We start from the raw sequence: 26,668 nt of genomic DNA on the forward strand, positions 1-26,668 counted from the left end.
CCCATTGTGGGTCAGTGAGGGCTCTGTTTAATAGGTAGAGATATCAGTCCTGGGAAACTTGTCTTTCCAGTAATCCACGAAAACAATTACAGTCAGATCTCTATCAGAATTGCCTTTGCATTATAATAGCCACCCACCTTGTTCCCTGTAGGGATGAAAGCCTAAGACTGTGGATCTCATATGTTTGGCTGGAGCTGGTTCTATATTTTTAGTCCAATTTCAGGAAGTCAGGGAAGGATTTTCGGTCCCTGGGTTTTTTGTAGCTGCTTCTCTCAGGTCAGGAGAATGGGTTAGGAAAAGACAAAACAAAAAAACAAACAAAAATGCAGAGCACTTCACTCTCTGGCCCAGGAAATTCCAATGTTAATGAAGCTGCCTGGGAAGGGGAGGGGAGAGATCAGATAGATAGGAGAGAGTAGCACCCAGGAATATAGACAAAGTTACTTATCTTGCTTGGTGATGACTGTTTTATCTGAGATTCCCGAGGGGTGTGTAGCCTGTGTGCGTTGGCTGGGTCTAGACTGCCCCTGAGGGTCAGGCCTGCGCCCTGTGCTTGTGCTGTCTCAGAAGCCGTGGTCAGTTCCTCCACTCCCAGTCCAAAGCCCAGTGCCAAGGTTCCCCAGCTAGGACGCCGCACTCCAGGCTCCAAAACCAGTCACTGCATCCCAGTGACTTCTCCTGTCAGCCACATCGCTGCATTGCCTGCGTGCACTGGCTTGGCTTCCCCCGAGGTCACTTCTGGGGGCTAGGGCTGCATCCTGTGTTTGCGCCGTCTCAGGATGCCGTGCTCAGCACCCCTGCGCCCAGTCCAAAGCCCGGCGCCAAGGTTTTCTGACTGGGACCCTGGCTCCAAGCTCCAAAAACAGTCGCTGCTTCCCCGTGGTTGCTCAGTCTCTCATTAGCCGTGTCAGCGTGCAGCCTGCTTGCGCTGGCTGAGTCTCTACAGAGGTTACCCCAGTGGACTAGGGGTTAGGGCTGTGTCCCATGCCAGCCCCGCCTCAGCAAGCTGCAATCAGCCCCGCCACTCGGCACCAGGGAACTGCAAGGGCAGTTGCTGCTTCAGGACGCAGCTTTTCGCTCACCGGTCACTCAGGTCAACTCTTTAGATCTGTGTTTGATGTCAGGGTTCGTAGATTGTCATGTATGTGATCGATCCACTTGTTTTTCCAAGTCTTTGTTGCAAGAGGGATCCGAGTCATCGTCTACCTAGTCAGTCGTCTTGGCCCCACCTCCCCTGAGAAAATCTTTAAGGCTTAAACTAAAAATATCCCCTGAAGTCTTCTTAAAATCAAAGTTTAGCTCAACTAGTAAAGCAGGTCTGCCTTGAGCATTATGCTTTTTTAAGAGCTATCTATATGGGATCAAATTGACAACAGCAACTCAAAAGATTACTTAAGAACCTTAGAGGGCAGTAAGTTTATATTAATAGGGGAAGAACAACTCAGAGAAGGAGGGTGAGAATGGTTATACAACTCAAAGAATGTAATCAATGTCACTGAATTATACATTTAGAAACTGTTGAATTGGTACTTGTTCTGCTGTGCATATTCTTAACAACAATAAAAATAAAATATGAAATAAATAAAAGTGAGATAATAATGCTAGGCCAGTTATTTCCTGTTGGAACTCAGCTCCACACTGACCTTCTATAATCTCTGCTGTACTGCCAAGACTGGAAGTCTGAAAATCACATTTTCCTGGACTCCCTTACCAGTTAGAGTGGCACTCAGGTAAGATTTGAAGACAGGAGAAAAATGGAATTTCAGTTTGGCAGCACCCATACACCTATGAGAAGGGTGGTTCCAGCAGCTTTATCTACAGTGGTGGCACCTCCAGCAATGGGAGCAAGAGTGTTCCTGTTCAGCACCTGTGGTGGTACCTACAGCCATGTCAGCAGCAAGTGTAGGCTCAGGAGTTCCGGCTCAAAGGTGGAAGCAGCTTCTGGATCTCAGGGTAAACACCCCCTTCTCTCCTTCCCTTCAGCTCAGAGCAGGAGCAGCTTTCAAATCTCTGGGTTGCCCCACTCTCTGCCGTTTGTTCCTTCAACCTTCCTCACACCTTTGCACCAATTCTCAACATTAATCTCTCTCTGCTAGAAATGCCTAGTGATTAAATGATATAAATGTCAACATTCATAGGGTTAATATACCGGAACCAACATATAAATGAGACAATATATATCAAGCATTTTGCTCAGTACTTAGAACATGGTAAGTACCAAGCAAATACTATTATTCCATTATTCTAATTAACCACTGTTGGTGATCTAGCTCCCTGCTTCTCAATTCTGCAACGTGAAGGTGATGTAGACCTTTCTCTTCTTAACCATCAAAGGGTTTCAGTAAAGTTGGACCTCGTTAGAGAAGGCAGGGGAACAAGATTCTGGGAAGCTGACAGAAATAGAAGAAATCAAACAGAAGAAGCAGCAGTGAACATGAAGAAGAGCATAAGAGAAAATCCTGATGGTTATCTGAGAACAACATCAGCTGAACTTCTTGTAATTATAAAAGCCATTCATAAAATAACAATTCTGTGGGCGTCCAAAGTAAATCACAGCCCCTATCATGAAGGAGTGAAATGAATCTCACTGGTAAGTCATTTCTAGGTCTTCCTCTCTTGCACCTCTTACAATGCCCAACCTGCTTTACAGAAAGTCCAAACTTTCCAGATATTAAATTACTATTATTATTATTAAGCACACAAACATACCAATATAATCACACAAAATTAATCTGCCCTGTTAGGTAAAATGTAACAGGGTGTATTTTCCCTGTGCCCTGAAAGGGGTTTTAGTCCTGTTTATACAAAAAAACCAGTCTGGAGAGCACAGCACTCAGCTCAGCTCAGGAGCCTTATTTTAAACTTATTTCATCTTCACAGGTAGGATCATTTGATACATTTTAACATAATACATATTAAAATATATATTAACATAATACATAATATTTTATTACATGATAATATATTCTATATATAACAGGGGAAACTCTCGTGGCGTAGTGGTTAAGTGCTACAGCTGCTAACCAAGAGGTCGGCAGTTTGAATCCACCAGGCACTCCTTGGAAACTCTATGGGGCAGTTCTACTCTGTCCTATAGGGTCGCTATGAGTCGGAATCGACTCAACGGCAATGGGTTTGGTTTCGTTTTTTTTTTTTAATATGTAACAGGTTAGTCAATTAAAATTATTAACTTTTCATCTTAATGAAAATACAGAAAGCAAGTTCCTGTCAGTATTTTATAAGATTGTTCTCTAAAACTCTGGCTGTTTCAGAGAAGTGCCTCAGGATCTCTAGCTTATTTTATGTCAAAAAGAATAAGTTTCCTGTTGTCTTAGAGAGAGAAACAGTAACGATATTATGAGAATTGCCTCTTACAGAAATGGAAACGGGACCCAGAGCTTCTGTGGAAGATTCACAGCAGAGGGCTGTGTTCAGCTCACCTTCTCCTCATTGGCTGCAAAGAGTCATTGTCACTGCCACACGAGGGGTTTCGGCGACGTGTGTAGGGGAACTTTGGTGATTTATTGCGGTCACTGGGAGAGTTGTAGAGTCCACTGGAATGAAAGAGGGATGGTCAACGACTGCCTGCAGAGGCCTGGAGAGCAAACACCCTAACCCTGAGCTAGCGGTGCGTCCACGGCCGTGTGCATTCTGTCCATTCAGGGGCTCACTGCGCTGGGGACACACAGTTCTTTGCTGACAAGATTTATTGAAAGGAAAGAAAGTAAAGTCTGGTAAATGGAATCAGGGAAGTCATTAATTTACATCATTTGTTTCACTGGACCTCAACAGTAAGAAATGAACACATTTAAATGAAAGCAACCATAAAAACAACAATCCACATTAATGATGAACCCACCACTTTCCAGTCACTGACCAAGCTAATGGCTTCATAGTCATTATCTTAGCTAGTTTCTGGAAACCCTGGTGGCAACAACTCTATGTGCTTACATACAATTATTAGACCCATTTAACAGAAAAAGAAATGAAAATACAAAATATTTAATATAAGTGGCCCAAGTAAAGTAGCTAGGAATTAGTGGAGCTAGAATTTGAACTCCTGGGTGGTCATTCCAAGAGCCCATACCGGAACCAACAAAACTACATAAACAATAACCTATGGTGCAGGCCTGTCACTGGTTTTGGCAGTTATGAACAGAAAGAAATTAAATATACCCATATTTTTAGGAATAAGCATCTTCTAGAATCACTATACATCAGATACAGTTTTCAACTAAAGTTCTTATAAAAACTATGAAATAAGAGAAATTATCATTAATACATCATGTACAGTTTTCAAAAATATATTACCTTACTCTATATTATCTTAATGACCTCTCAGGCAGTTTCTTAATAAACTCTAGTCTTCTGTCTTTCCAGGAGAAAGTTTCACGTCAGGACACATTGTACTGATTCAGAAATCTCAGTCACGTTGATCTAGGAGTCTGACTGCCTTGTCCACTGCTAGCCATAATAACACGGCAGTTGGATTCCTTTATGGAATGAGCTGTAACGGCTAACCCTTTTCTACTGCTCCCCTTTACAAAATCAATGATTTCCTTTACCTCTGGGGGCCATTCTCTTCCCACGGTGCATGGGATTTGCTTCTTTGGGTATCAGGGCTGTTTTCATTCTTTGCTTTCTTAAAGCTTTAATTAAACAAAAAAAGTATAAAAAGTAGATTAACTAGAAAATAAGTTAATTCATACACTTATTTCTTCAATAAAAAGTATTTAACAAATTTTTTTATTTGCTTGTGTATACCTACGACTCATTCCAAAAAGAACATGGAGTGGCAGCCTAAAAAATATGTCTCCAACAAGTACTTTTGGGTCTTTTCTCTCCCTTCTTTCTTTCTAGTTTTACTGCTTTAAATCAACAACACTCAGGTCATCAATTGCTCAGAAACATTTCAGAGAGTTCACCCGAAGGACAGGAAGCAAGAGTGATAGTTGAACCAAGAAAAGAAGAAAGCTGCTGAGGAGGAAACCTGGGATACGTGGGCTCATGGGGTGGGCTCCTTTGCTTGACCACAGTGATCAGAGACCCCTGGCTCTAGACTTGGGTCTGAATTTGTACAGGGTGGTCAGCTCTGGGCAGGCTCAGGCTACCCAAACTGACTTTCCTCTAGCTTTTGCCATATCTTGGCATCATCCTTGCAAATTAGAATGACTTTCAAATACTACTTCCTGACCTGGTAACATCTTTCTGCCCTAGGAATGTAAATATATCTGAGTTGTTATTTGATCCCAACGAATTGTTTTAGAAACACATGGGGAGACAGAGAGGAAGGAACTCATCACAATTCTTCAGGCACCAGTGGAGGAAGAGAAGTGTGTCATCTCTCACCTCCCCGGGAGTCTCAGCTTAAGAAAAAGATACAGCTACTTAACTCCTAATCCACTTTTAACCCGGGCTTTTTGAGGAATCCTCTATATAACTGTTCTAACACTTGATCATAGCAGGGATCTTTATAACAGCCAACAAAGAAAAGAGAGGAAAAAATGACAGAATCATTTCAAAAAGAGAAAATTAACTTGCATCCTAGCGCACTATATATCCATACAGGAATTAATAAAATATAAGCCTACAGAATGATATATTTGATAAAGGCATATTACTGATCACATCCATACATAATAGGTAGATTTTACATATGAACAATATATTATTTTTATGAAGGTTATAAAAAAACTTTTGAAGACCAAATTCCCAAATTAAAACCTACCTTTTGAAATGAGGAAAAATAATATGGTATTTAGTACAACAGTAAAAGGTGTGTGTGTGAAATAAATCAGAGAAAGTGAGGGAAAGAGAAAAGAAATAAGGAGAGGAAAGGGGAATTGGGAGAGCAGGCAAAAGTTAAAAAATAATGAAATTCTCGGTGGCACATTAATTGCATTCGCTCCCTAGGCTATTGCTCATCTGGAGCTTCAGTGGAAAAACTTGGTGTCCCCTCAGGTATCAGTACTATCGTACCGATCAGCAAGAATGCAGTTACAAAAGGGGACTGAGCTCCTTCTGTACACTCTGAAAAGGCTTGGGATCTGAATTTCATGGAAGATTACTGTTCTTACGTTCTTACTGCTCTTATGTATATAAACATGCCCTGTATATACAGATCAAGCTGGCTCTCTGTTTATCCACAGCTGTGAGGCTGGCTAAGGGAAGCAGAGGAAACTGAAGTATATGCAAAGGCAAAGAAGTTGTCATTCCAAACAGGACCTATAAAGAGAGTGTCCTAGAACTGAACAAAAGAAAATATAGACAAAACCCTGAGGAAAACATCGCAATTCTGGGAGTCCTTACATTGTGGAATTATTTCGCTGAGAAATTATCAGCTGTATTCCTCATAGTAGCCATAATTCGACTGAGTGAAGACATCATTATTTACTAAAAAAGATCAACCAGATGATCTAGGAATGTTTCAAGGTCACATATTTTCTGATTCCTTGGACTTCTCCATGATGTGTGGAGCAATCTCGATAAAGAAAGTGAGCAATGAAAACTGCTCATTGTGTGTCTATCCTGTTCTGCGAACATAATTGGAGATAGGAAAAAATGACTCTGTAATAGTTCTTCACAGGGTACAAGGCTGATCTTTCAGGGAAACAATCCATGTAATATATTAAGAGGAAGTTTTCCACTGGGGAATGCTGCTGGGAAAACTGATGCAGACGACCATGACAACTCTTCATAAATATGCAATCCCTGACTTCTGAAGCTCCGATGCCTCTAAATTCTATAAACCCTCTTTTCAGGGTCACAGTTCAGTGCACCACTGTAATGAGCACAGTACATTAAACATGAATATCATCTACTTTACTGTACAAGTCCCTCTGAGCAGTCCATTATATCATGGCATTTTAAAAGTCACGTGGAATATTCACACAGCTGAACAGAATGTAGCTTAAAGACTATCTGTGATCTCACCATGCTGTGACAGCAAGAACACTTCCATGCAAATGAGAGAGGCAGGTCCTGTGGTTTTATATTTTACTGGCATTTGGAAGTATTCCTGGGCCACAGCCTACTTATTTGAACCCACTGATCAAAAGTATTGGTTAATTATCAAAATGAAAAGATTCTTACCCTACCCAACAGGAAGAATTGCTTGTTTTTTCCTGACAGCATATATTTGTGTGTTTCTGCAGTTAACTGCACTGACCTTTTTACTGGTGAAGGTGCAATAATTTTAGTTGTTCCTTCGTTTTCTCCATTTTCCATATTTGTGGTTAACCGGTTTATACTATTTGATCCTAGTAGGCAAAGGAGGAGAAGGAAGGAGATATAGATCACAAAAGCACCAAGAAGCAGAAGAGTTATTTTAAAATGCAATTTTAGGAACATAATGGCACATTTTACCAATAAATTGTTTTTCCAAATGAATGATCAATCTCCCAATAAATATGAAGTGCTATTTTCTGACATGTATTAAACCTTCAACAAAACAATGTTCTAGGGGGTCTATACTATGTAAAGTGGGTCCTTTTGAGACTTCAAGTCCCCATTTCACTGCCTTTCTTTAGAGTATTAACATAAGATTCTAAGATATTTAGTACCATATATTAGAACACAAAAAAATAATAGTTCTTGATAACTATGTGGTAAAGAAGTTACCATTTCTAGGTATGTATGACAGCTTACATTCAAAATCAAACCAAATGAAAAAAGTATTTCAAACCTGAGTTCGTAATTCAAGTGGAAAGATTAATAGAGACATGATTTGTGTCACTCACATGCAAAAAAAATTTCAAATGTATTTTTTATGCAAACATTCCTAAAAGTCCAAACATGAATTTTTATAAGCTGTTATTCCACAGGTTGAATAGATGGCCAGGTGGACCAGCAGAGGGAGCCCAGAGCAGATCCAATGCTGGCAATCATGGTCAAAAGAAAGATAAGCAGGGCCCAGGCCCACCTGGAAGGTCTGATTCCTTTTGCAGGACAGAGGCTGATGACTTTGCAGGCATAGATGTGCAGGCACCTCACCTTGGGCACTTCGGATGAGCAGGGGGAGCCAGCCAGCTTAGATGCTTGCAGTCCTTGTTCAACGAACTCTATGTGGCATGCAGGTTATGTTTTCCTCAGTGATATATTTTGCAGGGCTACGCAGTGTTTAAGTGCTACGGCTACTAACCAAAGGGTCGGCAGTTCAAATCCGCCAGGCGCTCCTTGCAAACTCTATGGGGCAGTTCTACTCTGTCCTATAGGGTCGCTATGAGTCGGAATCGACTCGATGGCACTGGGTTATCCATAGTTAGTCCTTGAATCCAAAGTGTAATTGCCACTATCGCTGAGGTTTTTTGTTTTTTTTTTTTTTGGTGAAAAAGTACACAGCCAAAGAGACACTATTTCAACAATTTCCACATGTACAACTCAGTAACACTGGTTACATTCTTCAAATTGTGCTACCATTCTCGTTATACTTTTCCACATTATTCCACCACCATTATCTTAAACTTAATGCTCCCTAAGCTTCCCATCCAACCTTTTGAGATGCTGTTGTCAATTTGATTTCACACAGGTAATTCTTTAAAAGAGCACAATGCTCAGAGCAGATGTACTTTACTAATTAAAATAAGCTATTTTTTGGTTCAGAGAAGACTTTGGGGAATAGTTTTGGTTTAAGCTTTAAAGTTTAAAGATTGCCTCAGGGTCACTGAGGATTTTTGAGTCACGGAGATGAGTTGGTGATACAAATACAAGCAAACATTTATTGGGTATTCACTATGTGTCAGGTGCTGTTCTAAGCACTTTATATCTATTTACTCATGTGATCCTCAAAATAATTCTATGAAGTTGTTGTTGTTGTTAGGTGCCATCGAGTCGGTTCCGACTCATAGCGACCCTATGCACAACACAACAAAACACTGCCCGGTTCTGCCCCATCCTTACAACTCCTGTTATGCTTGAGCTCATTGTTGCAGCCACTGTGTCAATCCACCTCGTTGAGGGTCTTCCTCTTTTCTGCTGACCCTGTACTCTGCCAAGCATGATGCCCTTCTCCAGGGACTGATCCCTCCTGATAACACGTCCAAAGTATGTAAGAAGCAGTCTCGCCATCCTTGCCTCTAAGGAGCATTCTGGCCGCACTTCTTCCAAGACAGATTTGTTCGTTCTTTTGGCAGTCCATGGCATATTCAATATTCTTCGCCAACGCCACAATTCAAAGGCATCAACTCTTCTTCGGTCTTCCTTATTCATTGTTCAGCTTTCACATGCATATGATGTGATTGAAAATACCATGGCTTGGATCAGGCGCACCTTAGTCTTCAGGGTGACATCTTTGCTCTTCAACACTTTGAAGAGGTCCTTTGCAGCAGATTTGCCCCATGCAATGCGTCTTTTGATTCTATGAAGCAGTGCATAGTAAAGAATTTAACTTTACCCAAAGAATTTGGTCTTTGTCCTTTGTTCCTGAGAGAAAACCTCTAAAATCTTGGACTTTCTCCAGTGATCGAACTGTCTTTGTTGAGGCCTCTGACCAACCTGAGAGTTATGCTAATGACTTGCCTCCTGGATGGGCTTGGCCAGGCCAGGCTAGAAGGACCCACCACGTGACATTAGCACCCTCAGGGGTGAGGGACACGATTCAGTCAATCGTGCCTATGTAATCAGGCTCCAATAAAAGCTCCGGACACACAAGCTCCATGAGCTTCCTGGCTGGTGATAGACTTTGATGCATGTGGGAAGGTAAGGCATGCTTTGGGATATGGAAGCTCTGCACTGGGAACCTCCCAGATCTCACCCTATGAGTCTCTTCCTTTGTATTCTTTTTGCTATAATAAAACTGTAACTGTAAATATAGCACTTTCTTGAGTCCTGTGAATTATTCTAGCAAATTAATGAACCCAAGGAAGTAGTGGAAGCCAACAGGTCAGAAGTCTGGGGGACGTGGGGACCCCGAAACTTATGATTGGTATCCTAAGGATATAGTGGGAAGCTCTCAAATTTGTAGCCAGCAGGTCAGATGTGTGGGTGTAGTGGGTTCCCCCAAGCTTGTAGCTGACATCTGAGGTCATGAACAGGCTTGGCAGTCTGGAGAACTGTGCCCGTTAACTTGTGGGATGTGGCCTAGGTCAGGATCAGAAGAAGTATTACATGGGCAGTTGGGAATAGAATGGAATAGACTGATTTGACATTGATTTGATTACTAATAATATTATCCCCATTTTAAAGATGAGAAAAACTGGCATTTCCCAATGTCCCCCAGCTCATGGATTTGGCTTCAGAGACTAAGCTCTAAACCACAATACACTTCCTTCCACAACTGTCACCTGTGCCCCATTCAAAACAGTTCAAAAGTCAGCCAAGTCAGAGAGGTGGATGCTTTAGAGGACAAGTAGTAGGGATGTCAAACAAGGAGAACATTGGGTAGTCAAGTGAGAGAATCTCTCTCAAGGGCAACTAAGACTGAAAAGCAACAAGAAGAACACTTAAGTATTCCCCATATTGGCAATCTTCTACCCATCAGGAAAGATAAACACTTTAAAACAGACCTTCAACAGAGAAAAGAGTGATTTCAAATACGAGCTCTAAAAACTATTATTCTAAGGAATTTGATATGGGTTCAACATCAAAATTTTATTCCTATTTGGAATCCTGAAATGCAAAGGTAAGCCTGGAGATACATGTAGCACTAAATGTAAGCTTGTGTTGGAGCCAGCAATAATAGCTGCGCAATATCCACAATCCAGACATTATAAAATAAAAACTTTGGGGTCTATAACAGTAAATTTCACCAGGTGTGATCAACCAGATGCCATCAGTTCCCCTGAGCCACTGCACACACTTTCAGACATCTGCAGGGCCCAATCACTGTATATTTTGCCATAACCATTAATAACATCACAAGGGCAGAGTCTCAAAATTGCAAGCACAGAATTGGGAAGTAGCTGCTTCTCACATATAAACCCCTATATAGCATGGCCCTGGGGCAGTGGTGGTGGTTGTTGCTGTGTACTGTCAAGTCAAATTCTACCCATAGGAACCTCACATGACAGAGCAGAACTGTCTCCATAGGGTTTTCTTGGCTGTAATCTTTACAGGAGCAGACCACCAGTTCTTCTCTCCAGCAGAGCCTGGTGGGTTAAAACCATGAACCTTGGTTAACAGCCGAGCACTTAAGCCTTTCACTACCAAGGCCATCAACTCAACATAATTACCTTTAATTCCTCCTATTAAGCTTTACTGAAATATAGTATTGTCCTCAGCAGGTATTACTAATTTACAATACAAATAAAAGGGGCCTAGGGCTGTTTTCCCTGTGTGGGGTGGGGAGGAGGTTACACCAGTGGGATCAAACCCAGTGCCAATAGCACCAATCAAAAGAGCATCCAGGAAAGGTGAACAGCATGTTAACTCAGTCTCTATGCAACTAACTGATGAATAAACCTAGGTGTGTTCCAACCCTCATCCCTTTAGACTGACTTGTTAGTCGCCGTTGAGTCTGCTCTGACTCATGGCGGGCAACCTTGCGTATAACAGAATGAAATGTTGCCCAGTCCTGTGCCACCTTCGTGATTTTTTGATATGTTTGAGCCCATTGTTGCAGCTATTGTGTCAAACCATCTCATTGAGGGTTTCTCTCATTTTCTTTAACTCTCTACTTTACCAAACATGATGTTCTTTTATAGTGACTAGTTTTTCCTGATGACATGTCCAAACTAAGCTTCCAGCATGGTAGCAACATGCCACCACAGTATGACAAACTGACAGGTGGGTGTTAGACTGACTGGTCTTTAACCTAACAACTGATCACCTTGGGGAAAGTGCAGTTGTTTAATCACTTCACCTAGTTTCCTTCCATCATAATCTTCCCTAATTAATAAATAAAAACTGAGCAATATTTTCAAATAGAAACATCGCAAGCTGTGTCTATTTTCTTAAAGAAACCAACATTTGGTTATTCAAAATATCCAAATCATAATTTTTAAGAAGAAACTATATGGACACTTTTCTCCCTCCCCCCAATTTTTTTTTTTTTTTTTTCAAAAAAAAAGTATGTGCGTGCTCTCTCTCACAGACACGTAAGCAGTATAGCCAAGCCTCTGCAAAAGTCCTGTCAGGACTATTTTGCTAACGTAACAGTTAGAGGACTTTTATATACACAGCATTAATGAGATAAAGTATTGTCAGTAATAAAATCTAATTCATGGCTTTTTAAACTCAAAATGGTGAACTACTAACTAAAAGATTTGTTTACTTTTTTTTTACTCCGGTGGCTCAATGGTTAAGCACTTGGCTGCTAACCAAGTGGTTGGCATTTTGAACCCACCAGTGATTCCATGGCAAAAAAAGACATGGCGGTCTGTTCCCATAAAGATTACAGCGTAGAAAACCCCATGGGGCAGTTCTACTCTGTCACATGCAGTCACTGTTGAGTCGAAATCGACTAGACAGCACCTGGCAACAACTCCATAACTAATGTGAACTAGACAAGCCTGAGTTTTAAAAACCTTACTAATAAAACAATAGTATAGGAGACTATGTGGGAGAAGCCACTTAAAACATTAACTTACTGGGAACATCTCTGAAGTATTCATTCATATAATACTCATACAGTTATTATAAATTACAGTAAAACTGGAGAAAGCCAGAACCTGTGTAAGGTGGAAACCTATCAGAGAAGGAAAACTCAAATATTTTCCACTAAACAGGCAGTGACAGAAAAGTGGTGACTGCACCCTGTCAAAGGCAGAAAACTTGTGAGACCCGGAAAAACAAGGCAGTTCAGTTGAGTTACTAAATATGTACTTAAAAGTAATAACTGTACTTTAAAAATATTATATTATATATGTACTTAAAAGTAATAACTGTACTTTAAAAATATTATATTATATATGTACTTAAAAGTAATAACTGTACTTTAAAAATATTATATTATATATGTACTTAGAAGTAATAACTGTACTTTAAAAACATTATATTTTAACCATCTATTCAATTAGTTCAAATTAGTGACGTTTTACCCCCCTACTACCACTGGAGAAGAAAGCCAGGCAATCCAGTAAAGCTAGGTTATATGTTAGTTATTGAAATCTGCAAAGGTAAGAAATGTAGGTTTTGCATTTTTAGGTTTACTGACTTTCCGTTTTGCTGACACGTACTGCTTTCCTTCAAACTTTTCCTCCCCAAAGCATACCACTTTCCAGCCCTTCTATATTAGCTCATACTCTTGGGCTACAGAAAAAAGTGATCTGACAAACCCATCACACTAAAGGGCTCATGTCTTTATGTATTATGTGCCACAGAAGAGCTCCATTTTAAAGACAAGTAAAAGGAGAGGCCAAATAGTAACTAAAACAATTAACTGATAACAATGGAATTTCAGGCACTGCTCCAGGAGATATTTCGAGGTTGAAGAAATTTTTTCCCCCACATTTTTTTCTTTGTAAATTATAACAGACAAACAGAAAAGATCATAACACACATATGAACAACTTAACAAGCAGTTATAAAATGAACTGCCTTTTAACCACCACCCATTTCAAGAATAAAACATCAGACCATTCTTCCTACGCTACACAAGTCACCCCATTTGGGGCATCTCCTCATCTTTTAAATAAAGTGCAACAGTTGTTTTCTGTCTAAAATATCTCAAAACATGAATTATTATGTATATATTTCATAATAAATATATTTATTGTCTTAGTTATCTAGCGCTGCTATAAAAGAAGTACCACAAGTGGATGTCTTCAACAAACAAATTCATTCTTTCACAGTCTAGGAAGATAGAAGTCCAACCTCGGGGCACCAGCTCCAGGAGAAGGCTTTTTCTCTCTGTCAGTTCTGGGGGAAGGTTCTTGTCATCAATCGTCCCCTGGTCTAAGAGCTTCCCAGTGCAGGAACCTAGGGTCCAATGGATGTGCTCCGGTCCCAGTGCTCCTTTCTTGGTGGGAGAGGTTCCCCTGTCTTTCTGCTCACTTCTCTCTTTCATGTCTCAAAAGAGATTGACTCAAGACACAACCTAATCCTGTAGATCAAGTCCTGCCTCATTAACACAACTGCCTCTAATGCTGCCTCATAAACTTCACAGAGGCAGAATTTATAACACATAGGAAAATCACATCAGATGACAAAATGGTGGACGATCACACAATAATGGGAATCATGGCCTAGCCAAATTGACATACATTTTTGGTGCACACGATTCAATCCTTAACACTTATAAAATACAGTAACAATGAAGGACACATCACTGTGTCCCTAACAACTCCCCACATGGTGTTTTGCACTTGGTAAGACTCAATTAAAGTCTGTTATTATAATTTACTGCTTCTACTATTTTTTCCACTGTTGTTAGTTGCCATCAAGTTGATTCCTACTCATGATGACCCCATGTGTGCAGAGTAGGATGTCTTATTTTACTAATTCACTATAATATCTGTCATTTTCTCCATAATGCCAGTCTAAAGTTGGTGAAACCAAAGCACCCCTGTGATATCAATATTTGGTGATGAATATACATAGATTTTCAATTACAAAAACACTTGGCCCTTAAATAGCGTTACAAGTCTGACAAAAGTAGTAGCTCACATTTGACATCTGTCAACCTAAATAAAATTTTGATATTAATTAAATGTTGCCATTGCTTTTAATTTACAGAATAGGTGAGAACGGTGAGTGGGTAACAGCAAAGTTTTACATATACGGTATATATGTGTGTGCGTGTGTGCGTGCATGAGTGCGTGAGTGTAAATGAAAATGCTCCTTCTGTTATACCAGAAAAGGACAAATAGCCATTGAGCAAAGCAGGATTGTGAACCCATGTGTGCTCCATAGGATTTTCAAGGATGTGGCCTTTCTGAAGCAGATCACCAGGCCTGTCTTCCAAAGTGCCTCTGGGTGGGTTTGAATCACCAACATTCTAGGTAGTTTGTACAACCTAAATTTAGGATAATGATGTTAGGTTCAATAAGTATCAAAAGAAAGACAAAAACAAAAACAAAAAACCTGGATGTGGTAGTTGTGGAGCAACAGGCCACGAAGCCATATCCTGCAGGAACGGGCTGCTTTAAATGCGGTCTCTGCTATAGCATGTTGCACTTTTAAATGAAAGCCACAGATTACTGCAAACAGTAGTTACTGACATATGATTATTAAGGCTTTCAAATAAATCTGTATTTTATTTTAGATAAAATAATATATTAATTCTAGTGAGACCACTTAGGATTAGCCAAGGACAACCTATTCATTTTATATATTGTCTATACTAAAAAGACAAAGGGCTTTATTTCAACAAGTTGGCCAAATTTGGAAGAACAAGTTTATCAGGGGACTGCTATAGCTTATTAAATTGCCAAATCTAGCTCATGGCTTGTGATAAGTTTTGTTTGTGGACTGTTAAATGCTACAGCTTAATACGGGCGCGCGCAATGTCCCTGCAATACCCAAGTTTGTTAATTTTTAAGACACCATATCCAAAAAATCCCAGCCTGTAGGCATCAGCCCACTACCAGAGCTGTAGTTCGATTTTGCTCGCAGTTGAGTGCCCCTGTTCTTAGGTGACCATCACTTTTAATCCAGAAAAAGTGCCATCAGCAATAGAATCAACTTTCTCAGGATCAATTTAGCTGCCTTGGAAACAATTCTTTAAAAGTCATCCCTGTGATGCCGAGATTTGGTGGATGTTATGGTGAATTAGTAAAATAAGACATTAATTTTCTAACACTACAAATTATGGTCAAAGAGTAAAGTGGTGAAGGTATTAATTCTAGTGAGACCACTTAGAATTATCTAAGAGCACACAATTCATTTTACATATTGTTCATATTAAAAAGACAAGGGGCTCTATTTCAAGAGGTTGACCAACCTATCATCATGGAAGGTTTTATATTTGACAGAACATACACTCAAGGAATTATATAAAAGTAAATTTCAAAACATGTAATTTGAAAAATAGAGATGTTTTTACATCCAGTGGCTAACTCTTTAAAGTTCAAATACCTGACATCAGCCCATTCATTCCAAAGAGACAGCCAGACCCCTGCTTTTCCTAAGTTTATGCATTCAAAAGACCCAAGGGGGTATTTAAGAACAGCTGCCTCTTTACCACAAATACACAGACTTTTAAGACTTTGATTTTGGTACATGTCAACAGCAAGATCAAACAAGGCATTCTGCTAAAAAGCTGGAGTGTACATTATAAATGATAGGCATGGATGAGAACGACGCTAGGAAAATAAGACTATGCAAGGAAGGTCTCTTTCCAAATTGGCCTGCTTCCAATTTCCTAATTTTTTTTTTTTAATCCAGCACTCGGAAACCCTGGTAGTGCAGTGGTTAAGTGCTATGGCTGCTAACCAAGAGGTAGGCAGTTCGAATCCACCAGGCGCTCCTTGGAAACTCTATCGGGCAGTTCTTCTCTGTCCTATAGGGTCGCTATGAGTCAGAATCGACTCGATGGCAGTGGGTTTGGTTTTTGGTTTTAATCCAGCACTGTCTTGGATCCCATTGATTTCATCATCACCAAAACGATAAATCTGGGAATGTGAGTTACGCAGTCTTGAAGTTTTTTTACCCAAGTACTCATTAAAACAACTCTGAGAAACTATGTACCTCAGTGCATGTTTTTAAGATGATAGCTAATATTTTTCATCAAATATTTAAATAGTACCAAAGGATGTAATTTGTAGCATATAGTAAATATTGAAATTTTAAAATTGAACTGTCCCATGACTCTCTTTAATGTATCCAATGTAATAAAATACCATAGCAATTTGATACCCGCAATCGACTATTTTAAAAGATACATGAATGGAGTTGTTTAGCAACTGGAAATTCATAGCATTCTTCTTTCTCTTTGAATTTGCATTTCAATTCCACTTCCCCTGCAAAAATTTATCCCAAAGTTTTATGCATGAAAGTTTTTTATTCATAATTCTACCATACTTCTTCGTGACTAAATATAGAAATGAGTTAAATAAAAGGTTTATTTTCCATGATCATGAGGCTCTAAGTGCTAAAAATTTCTTCTGGATAAAGTTATCATTATAATTATTATTAGCATGCTATTAGTATAGCATGCTAATATTGATAAATAATTCTTAAAAATAAAAAGTAATTATTAATGAGGAGCCCCAGTAACACAGTGGTTAAGAGCTTGCCTGCTAACTGAAGTCAGTGGTTCCAACCCACCAGCCACTGTGCAGGAGAAAATCTGCTCCCATAAAGATCATAGTCTTGGAAACCCTAAGGGGCAGTTCTACTGTGTCCTATGGGGTCACTATGAGTGGATTTGTTTTTGTTTTTTTTTAATTATTAATGAGAAGAAAGGAGTGGTTTTATTTTTCCAACAATTACATTTGAGATCCATTTGAGAATATTATTTTTTGCTAGAATGGAACAGTTTAGCAGCAATTCTATTCCTATTTTTATTTTGACAGATTTTTCAATGCTGAAAAGCCTTGTTTACCAAAAAAAGGTGTGTATTTAAGACAGTCTGTTACAGGGACTTCACCAATGTCCCAAGGAACATCTCCAAGTTACATGTCTAAATAATAGTACTATATTATTCAAAATTGTTTTGAATGTTCTATCAGGTAACAAATCAGTTGAGCTCTCCTTCAATTTCACTGAAAGTCAAAATGAGAAAATAACTTAGAAAAGGATATGTCACTTGGTAATGAGAGTCATTCACTTGGCCAACACCAATCCAGAAGACTTAGTTATTTAGGGACAAAGCACTATCATAGGCTCAGATGGAGATGGAGTAGAGGTCTGTTTTTTTGTAAAAGGGGAGAAGATCCATTGCAAAAGGGCAGGCAGAAAGAGAATCAGCATGTCTAGTACCACAGGCAGAGTTTTAGGCAGATTCGTTTTAGGAAAGAGAATCTGGAAATTGATTCGATCAAAACTGTGCCCACATACCTGTCAGAAAGCCCTCATGTAACCCACTCCCCCTAACCAGGGGTGTGGGTACCTCAACTTGAAATCTACTGCTCTAATGCACACGTCCTTCAAAAACCACTTCCTTTAAGACAGCATCATCAATCATCTCTAGTCATAAGTAAGTTGTCCTTCTGAACTCTTACAACTCCTTCTGTGTTCCACTCCACATTTGACACATCCTGCCTGTATTTAAGTACATCTTTAAACAAAAAGGATCAGCACAAAGCTGGTTCCTGTGAGGCGGAGGTTAAAGATGTCCCAAATGTCTAACTTTTCCAAGCTGCTGTACCACTCCATCATCTGTAATATCAACTACTCCCTCTCCCGTCAGTACTCTCCCTCCTCTCTCTGGGGTCCCTAATTCATTGCAATGTCTCACAGAACTCATGAACTATATATAGGAAATGGCTCACTCGGTTGTGGAGGTGGGCAAGTCCCAAATTCATGGGTCAGGCATAGAATTCTCCATGGCCCTCAGTCTCTGCCCAAAGGCACTCAGGTTTCTCACACCATGGGCCAGGAAGCCCACTGTGCTGTCTCCTGTGGGGACTCTGCTGCTGGTCTCTCCTTCTTTGGTGGTGATGGGCTCTCCTCTCTGCTCTGGAAATGGCCCTCTTTTAAGGCAAAACTGACCAATCCCCTCCATGGGCCACAATTATCTTATTTGTACAGCCCTACCCAATCACCTGGGTGAGAGTCACAAGACCAGGGTTAGAAAGACCACACATAAAAGTAATTAATCGAACTGCAATCTTTTACCTCTCTAGTCTGGCAAAGAGGTTAAGAGGATAAGGTTGAAAGTCATACAGACTTTGTTTCTCAAACAGGATTTCTCAGCTCTGCCAACTTACTCATTGTGTGATCCTGGGCAAGTTATTAAACCCCTCTGGTCCTCAGTTGTCTTTATCTATAAAATGTGGATACCACCAACTACTTACATGGTAGATGTGAGGATTAAAAGTCCTTAGTACAGTAAGCACTAAATAAATAACTGCTGTATTATTATCATTATTATATGATTAAGTTCCTATAGATTAGGGCCAAGTTTTGTTCATTTTCTTTGCACCATGGAATGGAGTCTTATGTCAAAGAGGTGCTCAATAAATTCTTGTTAAATGAAAACGGAAAGGAAGATGGTATCATTTATGGCAACTGAGTAGAGCTATGATTTTAACTTGAATTTTCTTTTTTTTTTATATACCATAGGCCTTTAGCTTTGCTTGTTTTTCTACTTTTGATAGTTATGCTTGGAATGCTAAATATCCCCAGAAAGAGTGAAAACATTAACTTTTTAGAGAAAATCTAACTAGACTTGCCATATATTAACAGCTCTTTGGCAGAATGAAAATAAACAGTTTCAAGGCAGAACAGAAAAGAGTGCCTAGAAAGGAAAAACATCCTTGAACAAACATACACCCTTCACTATATAATGCTACTTAACACTTCTTGCACTTAACACTGTTACTGCCTTTTGCTCTCTTTGCTAGATAAAATATCCCAAAGAACTTAAGCATTTTCTTAAAAGATGGCTCAGTAGCTCAGTGTAAAAGCAGGCTGACTTGCTGCTCCTCTATAAAGGAACAGAATGTACTGTCTTCTTGATAGTATCTGCTGAAATAAGTCAGATCTATATGAGTAAAGGAATCGCACGTAGGGACAAAAACAGAGATGTACATTTACAAATAGTTCTAGGCAAGCAGGCTTTCGTCTCTTTATTTTCCATTTTCTTTCCAAGCATGGACTCATTATTCCAAATTCAAATCCTGTACCTGCTCTTACTATCTGTGTAACTTTGAATAAGTACTTAGTCTCTCTGAGCTTCAGTTTCCTCATCTGTAAAATGAGGATACGACCCACCTTTCTCACAGGGTTACTAAAAAGATTATATCAAGTAATGTTATCCATTGTTTAGACGTAAGGAAACCAAAACAAAAACAAATCAGTTGCTGTAGTGTTGACTCTGATTTCTGGAGACACCAACTCAAATTAGAAAGGGATTCATCACAATTACACAACAGGATCTCACAGAACCAAATGTGGAAAACAGAGCCAGCCTGAAGGTCACTGGAATTCATGGCTACTAAGTCCCAATAGTGCAAATGGTTAACACGCTCTCCTGCTAATGGGGAGAGTTGGTGGTTCAAGTCTACCTAGCGGTGCCTCAGAAGAAAGGCCTGGTGACCTTTCAAAAAATCAGCCATTGAAACCCTGTGGAGCACAGTTTTACTCTGACACACATGGGATCACCATGAGTGAGAATAAACTCAAAAGCAACAGGTTTATTGGTAAACCTCCTGCTCCCATTCTCTTCTCAAAGCTTCATGGTACCTCCGTGTTTCTCACAGTAAGTCAAATCTATTCTGCTTTGTCTGCAAACCAGCTTCTCTGTTCATGTGTGTACCCAGTACCTGGAATGTAACAGCGGCCCCAAACAGTTTAGATCCTCTCAGCCAAGTGACTCATTCTCTGGGTTCCAATTCCAACTTCTCTGGAGAGGAATCCAATTACATGGCTTTGCCAGGTGTGCATTCTCACCCCAGTAGAGAATGGAGGGGGTCAAGGCCATTTTTACAGAGATCTGCCCCTTCATCCCTTCAGGATGCTTGGTCACACGATCTGTATAGCACAGTGTTCAAAGTGCCCAGTAGGCCACCTGCTCTACAATAAATGTAGTTCCTTTCTCCCTTGCTTCACCTCCTCTCCCTATGCCTAACAAAATAGCACTGAACTCCAGGACTACAAACATTTTTCACATTAATGCTAATAAATAAGGCAGCAGAGCTATAAAAATTAATCCCAGCTTTCTAAAAATCTAAAGAAAATGCTGGCAGAGAAACTACCACTGGAAATTGTCAATCTGATAGTAAAACAAAGGTGTAGTATCCTCAGATGCCATCTGCTCGAGAGATGAATCCCAAAACACAACCTCAAGTCACTGACAGACACATCCTCATATCCCAGCATGAAGTGGAAGGGAGAGAAGCGAGAAAGCAAGGAAATTTGCCTAAACGGTTAGTAAAATCAAGAATTGTGAGGGCAAAAAATTGCCAACGTGGAGCCAGTTTGCATTGCTGACTTCCAAAAATATAAGCAGGTTCAAGAAAGGACTAGTCTGTGGTTATGCTCACACAGAATTGAAGGCAGAAGCAAAGCTATACAAAAACCTGTCCAGAAAGGAATGCTTCTTTTTATTTGCATCGAGCAAGACAGCACTAATTTTTAATTATAAGTTAACTAAAGAGGTAAGAACCCAAATTCATCTGTTCAATTTTAATGAATTTAAAGTTTGTAATTAATTTCAATTAAAATTATCAGTAACAGTTTCATGTGAATTTTAATATGTTTAAAAGACCCAATTAAAAAGTTTTCCAAGGACAAAAATATGACCTAATAAAATACTTATTTCCAATGACAAAAAATATATTTCATAATCTGGGAAGGTATTTTTCACAAGCCTGTAAGATTTCTGGAGTGGTGAAAACCAAGGTTAAAAAATAAACTTTCCCAAAACTCCCTCATATTTGAAACTCTGTGACAGTTAAACTCAACAGAGTAATAGAGAATTTTAGAGAGAAGAGGTGTCTTTAAAGATCAATTCCTTCATTTTATGGATAATAAGATGAAAGCTCAGAATGATAAGTGACATGTTACAGGTCACAGCCAAATTAGACCAAGAATTCAGGTCTATCCAAATCAGATACAACTTTATACCCGCCCCCGCCTTTTTTAATCACTTACCACTGTACCACAGGCCTTCTCAATGCAAAGTTTTAGGTAGTCAGCCGAGAAGCAACCTAAGACCTCGTCAGAACAAAAGCTCTTACAGTCAGTGAAGGGAAAGTGGGATCACAGGTTCGGACCATATCTTAACAGATCAGTGAATTCTGGTTTGTCACCTTGTGGAAGAAAGGACCACAATCAAATTCTCTCCCAAAGAAAGTGAACACTCTTAAATTTTCTAGAAATTATCTCCGCAACCACCCACACAACAACACTTGGTCAACATGACTTGTTCTAAGTCCCTTGTATGAGAATTAACTAATTTCTTCCCTTTTCTGGCTTCAGCTGACCTAGAGGAGATAAACAAAAACGAACTTCACTAAAAAAAACTAACACCCATCAAACGCTCCTCCATAGACGTAAAAGCTGTCATGCCCCTGTCTTTTCCGTCTCTTTACCCTCAATTTTCCTTGACATTCCTCACAGTGCTTGTGATTCACATCTAGATACCGGCCAGCTCCCAGAACTTGCTACACTTGCAGACTACCACTTTGAGCCTCAGTTTCCTATATACAACATAAAGTGACTGTCTTCTACTTCATCTAATCCAAGGGCTTCTGAGTTCCACCATGAGTCTTCATCATTTGATACAATGTAGTAATGTTATGACTTGCTGACTCGTAGTACAATCTTCTATATTTTAGGACCTGGATTAAAACATACAGATATGAACGTATCTTACGCCCCTCTTGAAGACTCGGGTTATTTGTTACAACACAGTAGAGATTCCTAACATTAGAATTTTGTGTGATATGTCTTATATTGTTCCATTACTTTTTCCATAAATCAGGTTGTACGCTTTCCAGCATAAAGGAGTGTCCTCACCTCTGAGCTGTTTGAGAACATCTCTATCAGAAACTTGAATGCACATTTGAAACCATTATGTGAACTTAATTCATGACAGTTATCTGCAGGGCTTTTTAAAAATACAGCATGGTAAAAACTCACATGGTCTTAAAGAATACAGAGTCACCCTGGCCTCCATTCTCTCAGAAATCCTTCCCAGAAGACACTAGCGTTACCAGTTTCTTAAGTATCCTGCCAGAAATAGTCTAATTTATGCAAATACATATGTATGCATATTCCCACCCCTGATTTTTGTCATTTGTCTTTTTTTTTTTTTAATCTTTTTTATTCGATGTGAGCATATTGCACGTTGCCAGACCCCCTGCCTTTTTTTTTGATACTATACCCTGGAGATCATAGAACATTCCATATCAGAATATATGATTTTTTTTTTTCCCCCTTCTCTGCATTGTAGACTCTGACTGACCTGAGTGCAAACCTCAGCTTTGTCACCCTGGACAAGTCCCAGCCTCCATCTTATTACCTGTACATTGACAGTCACATTGTATGCTAAAAGAAATGAATGAGGTACCATGTGTAAAGGGCCTAGCACAGTGCCAGGCACAGAGTGATGCTCAGTAACTTTTAGTGTGTGGCATTCCTCTCCCTTGGTGGGTTCGTCATGGGGTCTGGCCTTTCAGAGTAGATACCGTGGGACCATGTGAATTAGGCTGACACAAGTTCAAATCCTGGTCTCGGATCAATTGCAATCAATTTCAAATCAGTTCTGTTCTCCTCTGTTGTGACACCAGCTGCACATGCAGCACTTCTTCCTCTGACCCTAACCATCTGGAGCTCCACCAGAGCTCCCAAGATAAAGGACACAGTCCTCCAGACTGCCAGGGCTACCCGAGACCTCAGACACCAGCCACAGCCTGGGGGAATCCACAACATCCTTACTTCCAACTTGCTATCTACAGATTTAGGGGTTTCCCTCTAAATTTCATGATGCCAGTCATAATAAGCTCAGCGGTTCTGCTGGCTCCTGCTATTCCCTCAGGTTCAATAATTCGCTAGAACAACTCACGGAACTCAAAAAAGATGTTACAATTATAGTTTTATTACAGCAAAAAGGGTGTAAAAGAAGAGATGTATACAGCGAGGTTTGAGAGGGTTGCCAATGTGGAACTTCCACATCCCAAAGAATGTGCTACCCTCCCACATGCATCAATGTCTATCACCAACCAGGAAGCCCATGGAGCTTCTGAGTCCAGACCTTTTACCAGGCATCTCACGACATAATTCAAACTCAAGTCTCTCTCCCCTGAGGTCAATTAATATCATGAGGTTGATACCGTGAAATTGCTATTACAAGGGTTTTCTGGCATAGCCCCTATTCAGCATGAGTCATAAACCCTCAGGTGAGTTCTGGAGTCCTTACCAAAGACACTCCTATCATTGGGGAAAGTGCAGGGTTTTAGAGATTATTTCTCAAGAACCAAGGACAAAGATCAAATTCTTTGGATAAAGGTAACCCCACAAAAGATGGAATTGCATGGAGTGCATATATATTATCTTCTTAGGCCAGTTCCCTGCTGAGGGATACTTCTTTCCAGTCTATGTGGCCATGATCAAGAAAGCAACAGGTCTCCTCATACTGTAAAAGTGATGTTGCTGATCTAATAACTTTCTGAACCAACTCAGAGCATAAAGACTTACCTGCAGAATTCCTGATCTAGAGCCTCAGCTTCTGTTTGCTGCTCAGTCAACAAGTTTGTTTCCCTCCCTGAGTTCTTAGAGCTTTGCCCTTTCTCTTCTCTGTTTCCATTATAGGCTTGACATGAAAAATGCACTCTGGTGGGCCTAGGAATTACTTACTTCAATTGGGGAACCACATTACATAGATGTTAGAATGATTAACTATGTGAACTTTAAAACCATCATGGAATCTCATCATTATTATAAATTCACTATAAGGAATTCGTTGTTTCCAATTCATAGCCATAGAAAATACCCAGGAGGCTGGAGCAGTGGGTGTTGACGGGGGGGCAGGTGATGATGGTGGTGAAAAATCAGAGAAGAAAAATGACCTGGACTAAAGGCTACACTGAAAAGCACTAACTCAATAAGAAAGATAACCCCTAACTCTGTGCTCCTAATACTGCCTCACAACAGCTGCCTCGGGTACTCAGAGATCTGTAAGCAGGCGAGACAGAAGAAACCTACACATGAAGGGCACTTCGACATGCCCACTTCCCTCATGCCCTATTTATACCAAATTTTGAAGAACTATGGGAACCCTACCCAATTTTCTTCCCAAGCCCCATTCACTGTACTTGAATGGCCTTTCCCCATCTCCTGCACTCAATATAATCCTATTATCCTTTGTATATGAAGTTGGGAGTTTCTGGGTGGTACAAATGGTTAACACTTGCAACTGTTAAAAGGTTGGAGGTCCAAGTCCACCCAGAGGTGCCTCAGAAGAAAGACCTGGAGATCTACTTTTAAAAAATCAGCCACTGTAAACCGCTGTAGAGCACAGATCTACTCTGATACACATGGGGTCATCACGAGTCAGAGTCGACTCGATGTCAACTGGTTTATATGAAGTAGATACTATTACGGCAAATAGAATTCAAAGACTGACAGGGAGATCAGCAGACTCTTCCACACTGTGTACAAAAGACTTCCTTTTGGTTTAAGAGAAGGAAACTAGAGTCTACCAAGCCCCTAGATGTGCTCAACACAACACTCAGTCCATTTCAGACATCATCCTCACGGCAACAACCTGTGAGGCTGGGAGTGGTATCTTCTCCATTTGACAGGCAAAGAAACTGCGGCTCAGACTGGCTAAGTGACCTCATAAGGTCACACATTCACTATGTGGGATGTTGAGGTTGAACCCAACTTTATCAGATCTAGTTTACTAGATTACGCTGCCTTCTTCTGACATACCAGTCTCTACTCACACAGCTTGACTTTCCTCTGCTTTAAAAAAGAAAAAAGATTTCTGATTACCATAAGCCAAACTGCGCTTCTGCTGACCCTTACATCTGACACAATATCCTCATCAGAGGAAGTGCTCAATAAATGACTACTGCTTTCTTAACATCACTATCTTAGCAGCCCAGAGCTATATACTGCATCAAGTGAAGTGGTGCTTCACTATATCAAAGCATTTCTTCTTTCTCTCCTGCTTTTGGCTGCACCTGCTGTCTACCTAGGAATGATTCACTATGGCGTACAAAGCTGTGTAGCACCATCATCCCTTGGAGTTGGCAGACTGACCTACTAACTCTAAATTGCTTGTTTTGGGAATGATGGATTTCTTGAATCCGATACAGTGATCTTCACACAGGGAATGTTGGAGAAACCTATTGTGAGCCCCAGAGCAAGTGGTGGCATCTCTCAGCCACGAGGTGGATTAGCCAATTAACAGTAGCTCTATCAATCAGAGGTCCGCAGAGGCAGCCCTCGAGCCAAATCTTGGCCTCAGGAATATTTAATTTAGCATAGTTTTTAAATTAATAGTATTTAAAATTTTTAAAAGTTCATTTAAGTATCCAGATTTCCTGCTTCTCATGAAACATTGGAAAATTTCGCCAACACTGGGTCCACGCTCCTGTACAGAAACAATTAGCTTGGCCCACGAAGTAGCTGTCCTTTCCGACTGGACACAAATCACCTTCACTCAGAAATCATTTTCACAACCCCTCAGGCATCTGTGTTTGTGGCCTCCTCCTCAGACTTGGAGTGAGAATCCAAAATATCACTCCATCTTGCCTTTCAGTTACCCAAAGACTACACTGTTACATATTTCTATGTTCATTAGTGGGAGGTTTTTAAGAACTTAAAGTGCTGCACCAGACAATCCCAGCATTGTTTGTTTATCCGCTACAAATTGTTTCATCCATTAATCCAGCTAATCATGGATTATATCCAAGTGTTCTGTCTTTACAGTCTACTCATAGCAGAGACTCTCTTTTGACAAGAACACACCTGTGTGGTTTGCCAAGACCTTGTAAGAGAAAAGTCTATACAAATATGCACTTTTTTCTCCCATCGTCATCTCTCTTCCCGCTGCACCAGGAGCTCCGTGAGGCAGCCGTGATTTGCAGGAATGCTCTGGCTGCCTGCCCTGGCGCCGACCTCCTTAGGGTGGGGTGGGGCGGCAGGCACGCTGGGTGCAGCGCTCTGGACTCTGGAA

At 40.2% G+C, this 26,668-nt stretch overlaps 1 protein-coding gene across 5 annotated transcripts in view; it reads right to left on the reverse strand.

Annotated features, from left to right (window-relative positions):
• Positions 1–26,668, reverse strand: part of EPB41L4A (erythrocyte membrane protein band 4.1 like 4A) — a 326,052-nt gene that overhangs the window by 54,192 nt on the left and 245,192 nt on the right. For 4 of the 5 annotated variants that reach the window (XM_049872192.1, XM_049872199.1, XM_049872172.1 and 1 more), the window contains 3 exons: positions 7,169–7,259; positions 4,566–4,649; positions 3,441–3,554 (listed from right to left, as the gene is read on the reverse strand). In XM_049872192.1, the coding sequence (XP_049728149.1) occupies positions 3,441–3,554; positions 4,566–4,649; positions 7,169–7,259 (289 nt within the window). The remainder of the gene's footprint in view (positions 1–3,440; positions 3,555–4,565; positions 4,650–7,168; positions 7,260–26,668) is intronic. The other variant, XM_049872182.1, reaches the window with a different exon arrangement.

This window comes from Elephas maximus, chromosome 2, assembly GCF_024166365.1.
Source record: "Elephas maximus indicus isolate mEleMax1 chromosome 2, mEleMax1 primary haplotype, whole genome shotgun sequence".
NCBI classification, from domain to species: domain Eukaryota; kingdom Metazoa; phylum Chordata; class Mammalia; order Proboscidea; family Elephantidae; genus Elephas; species Elephas maximus.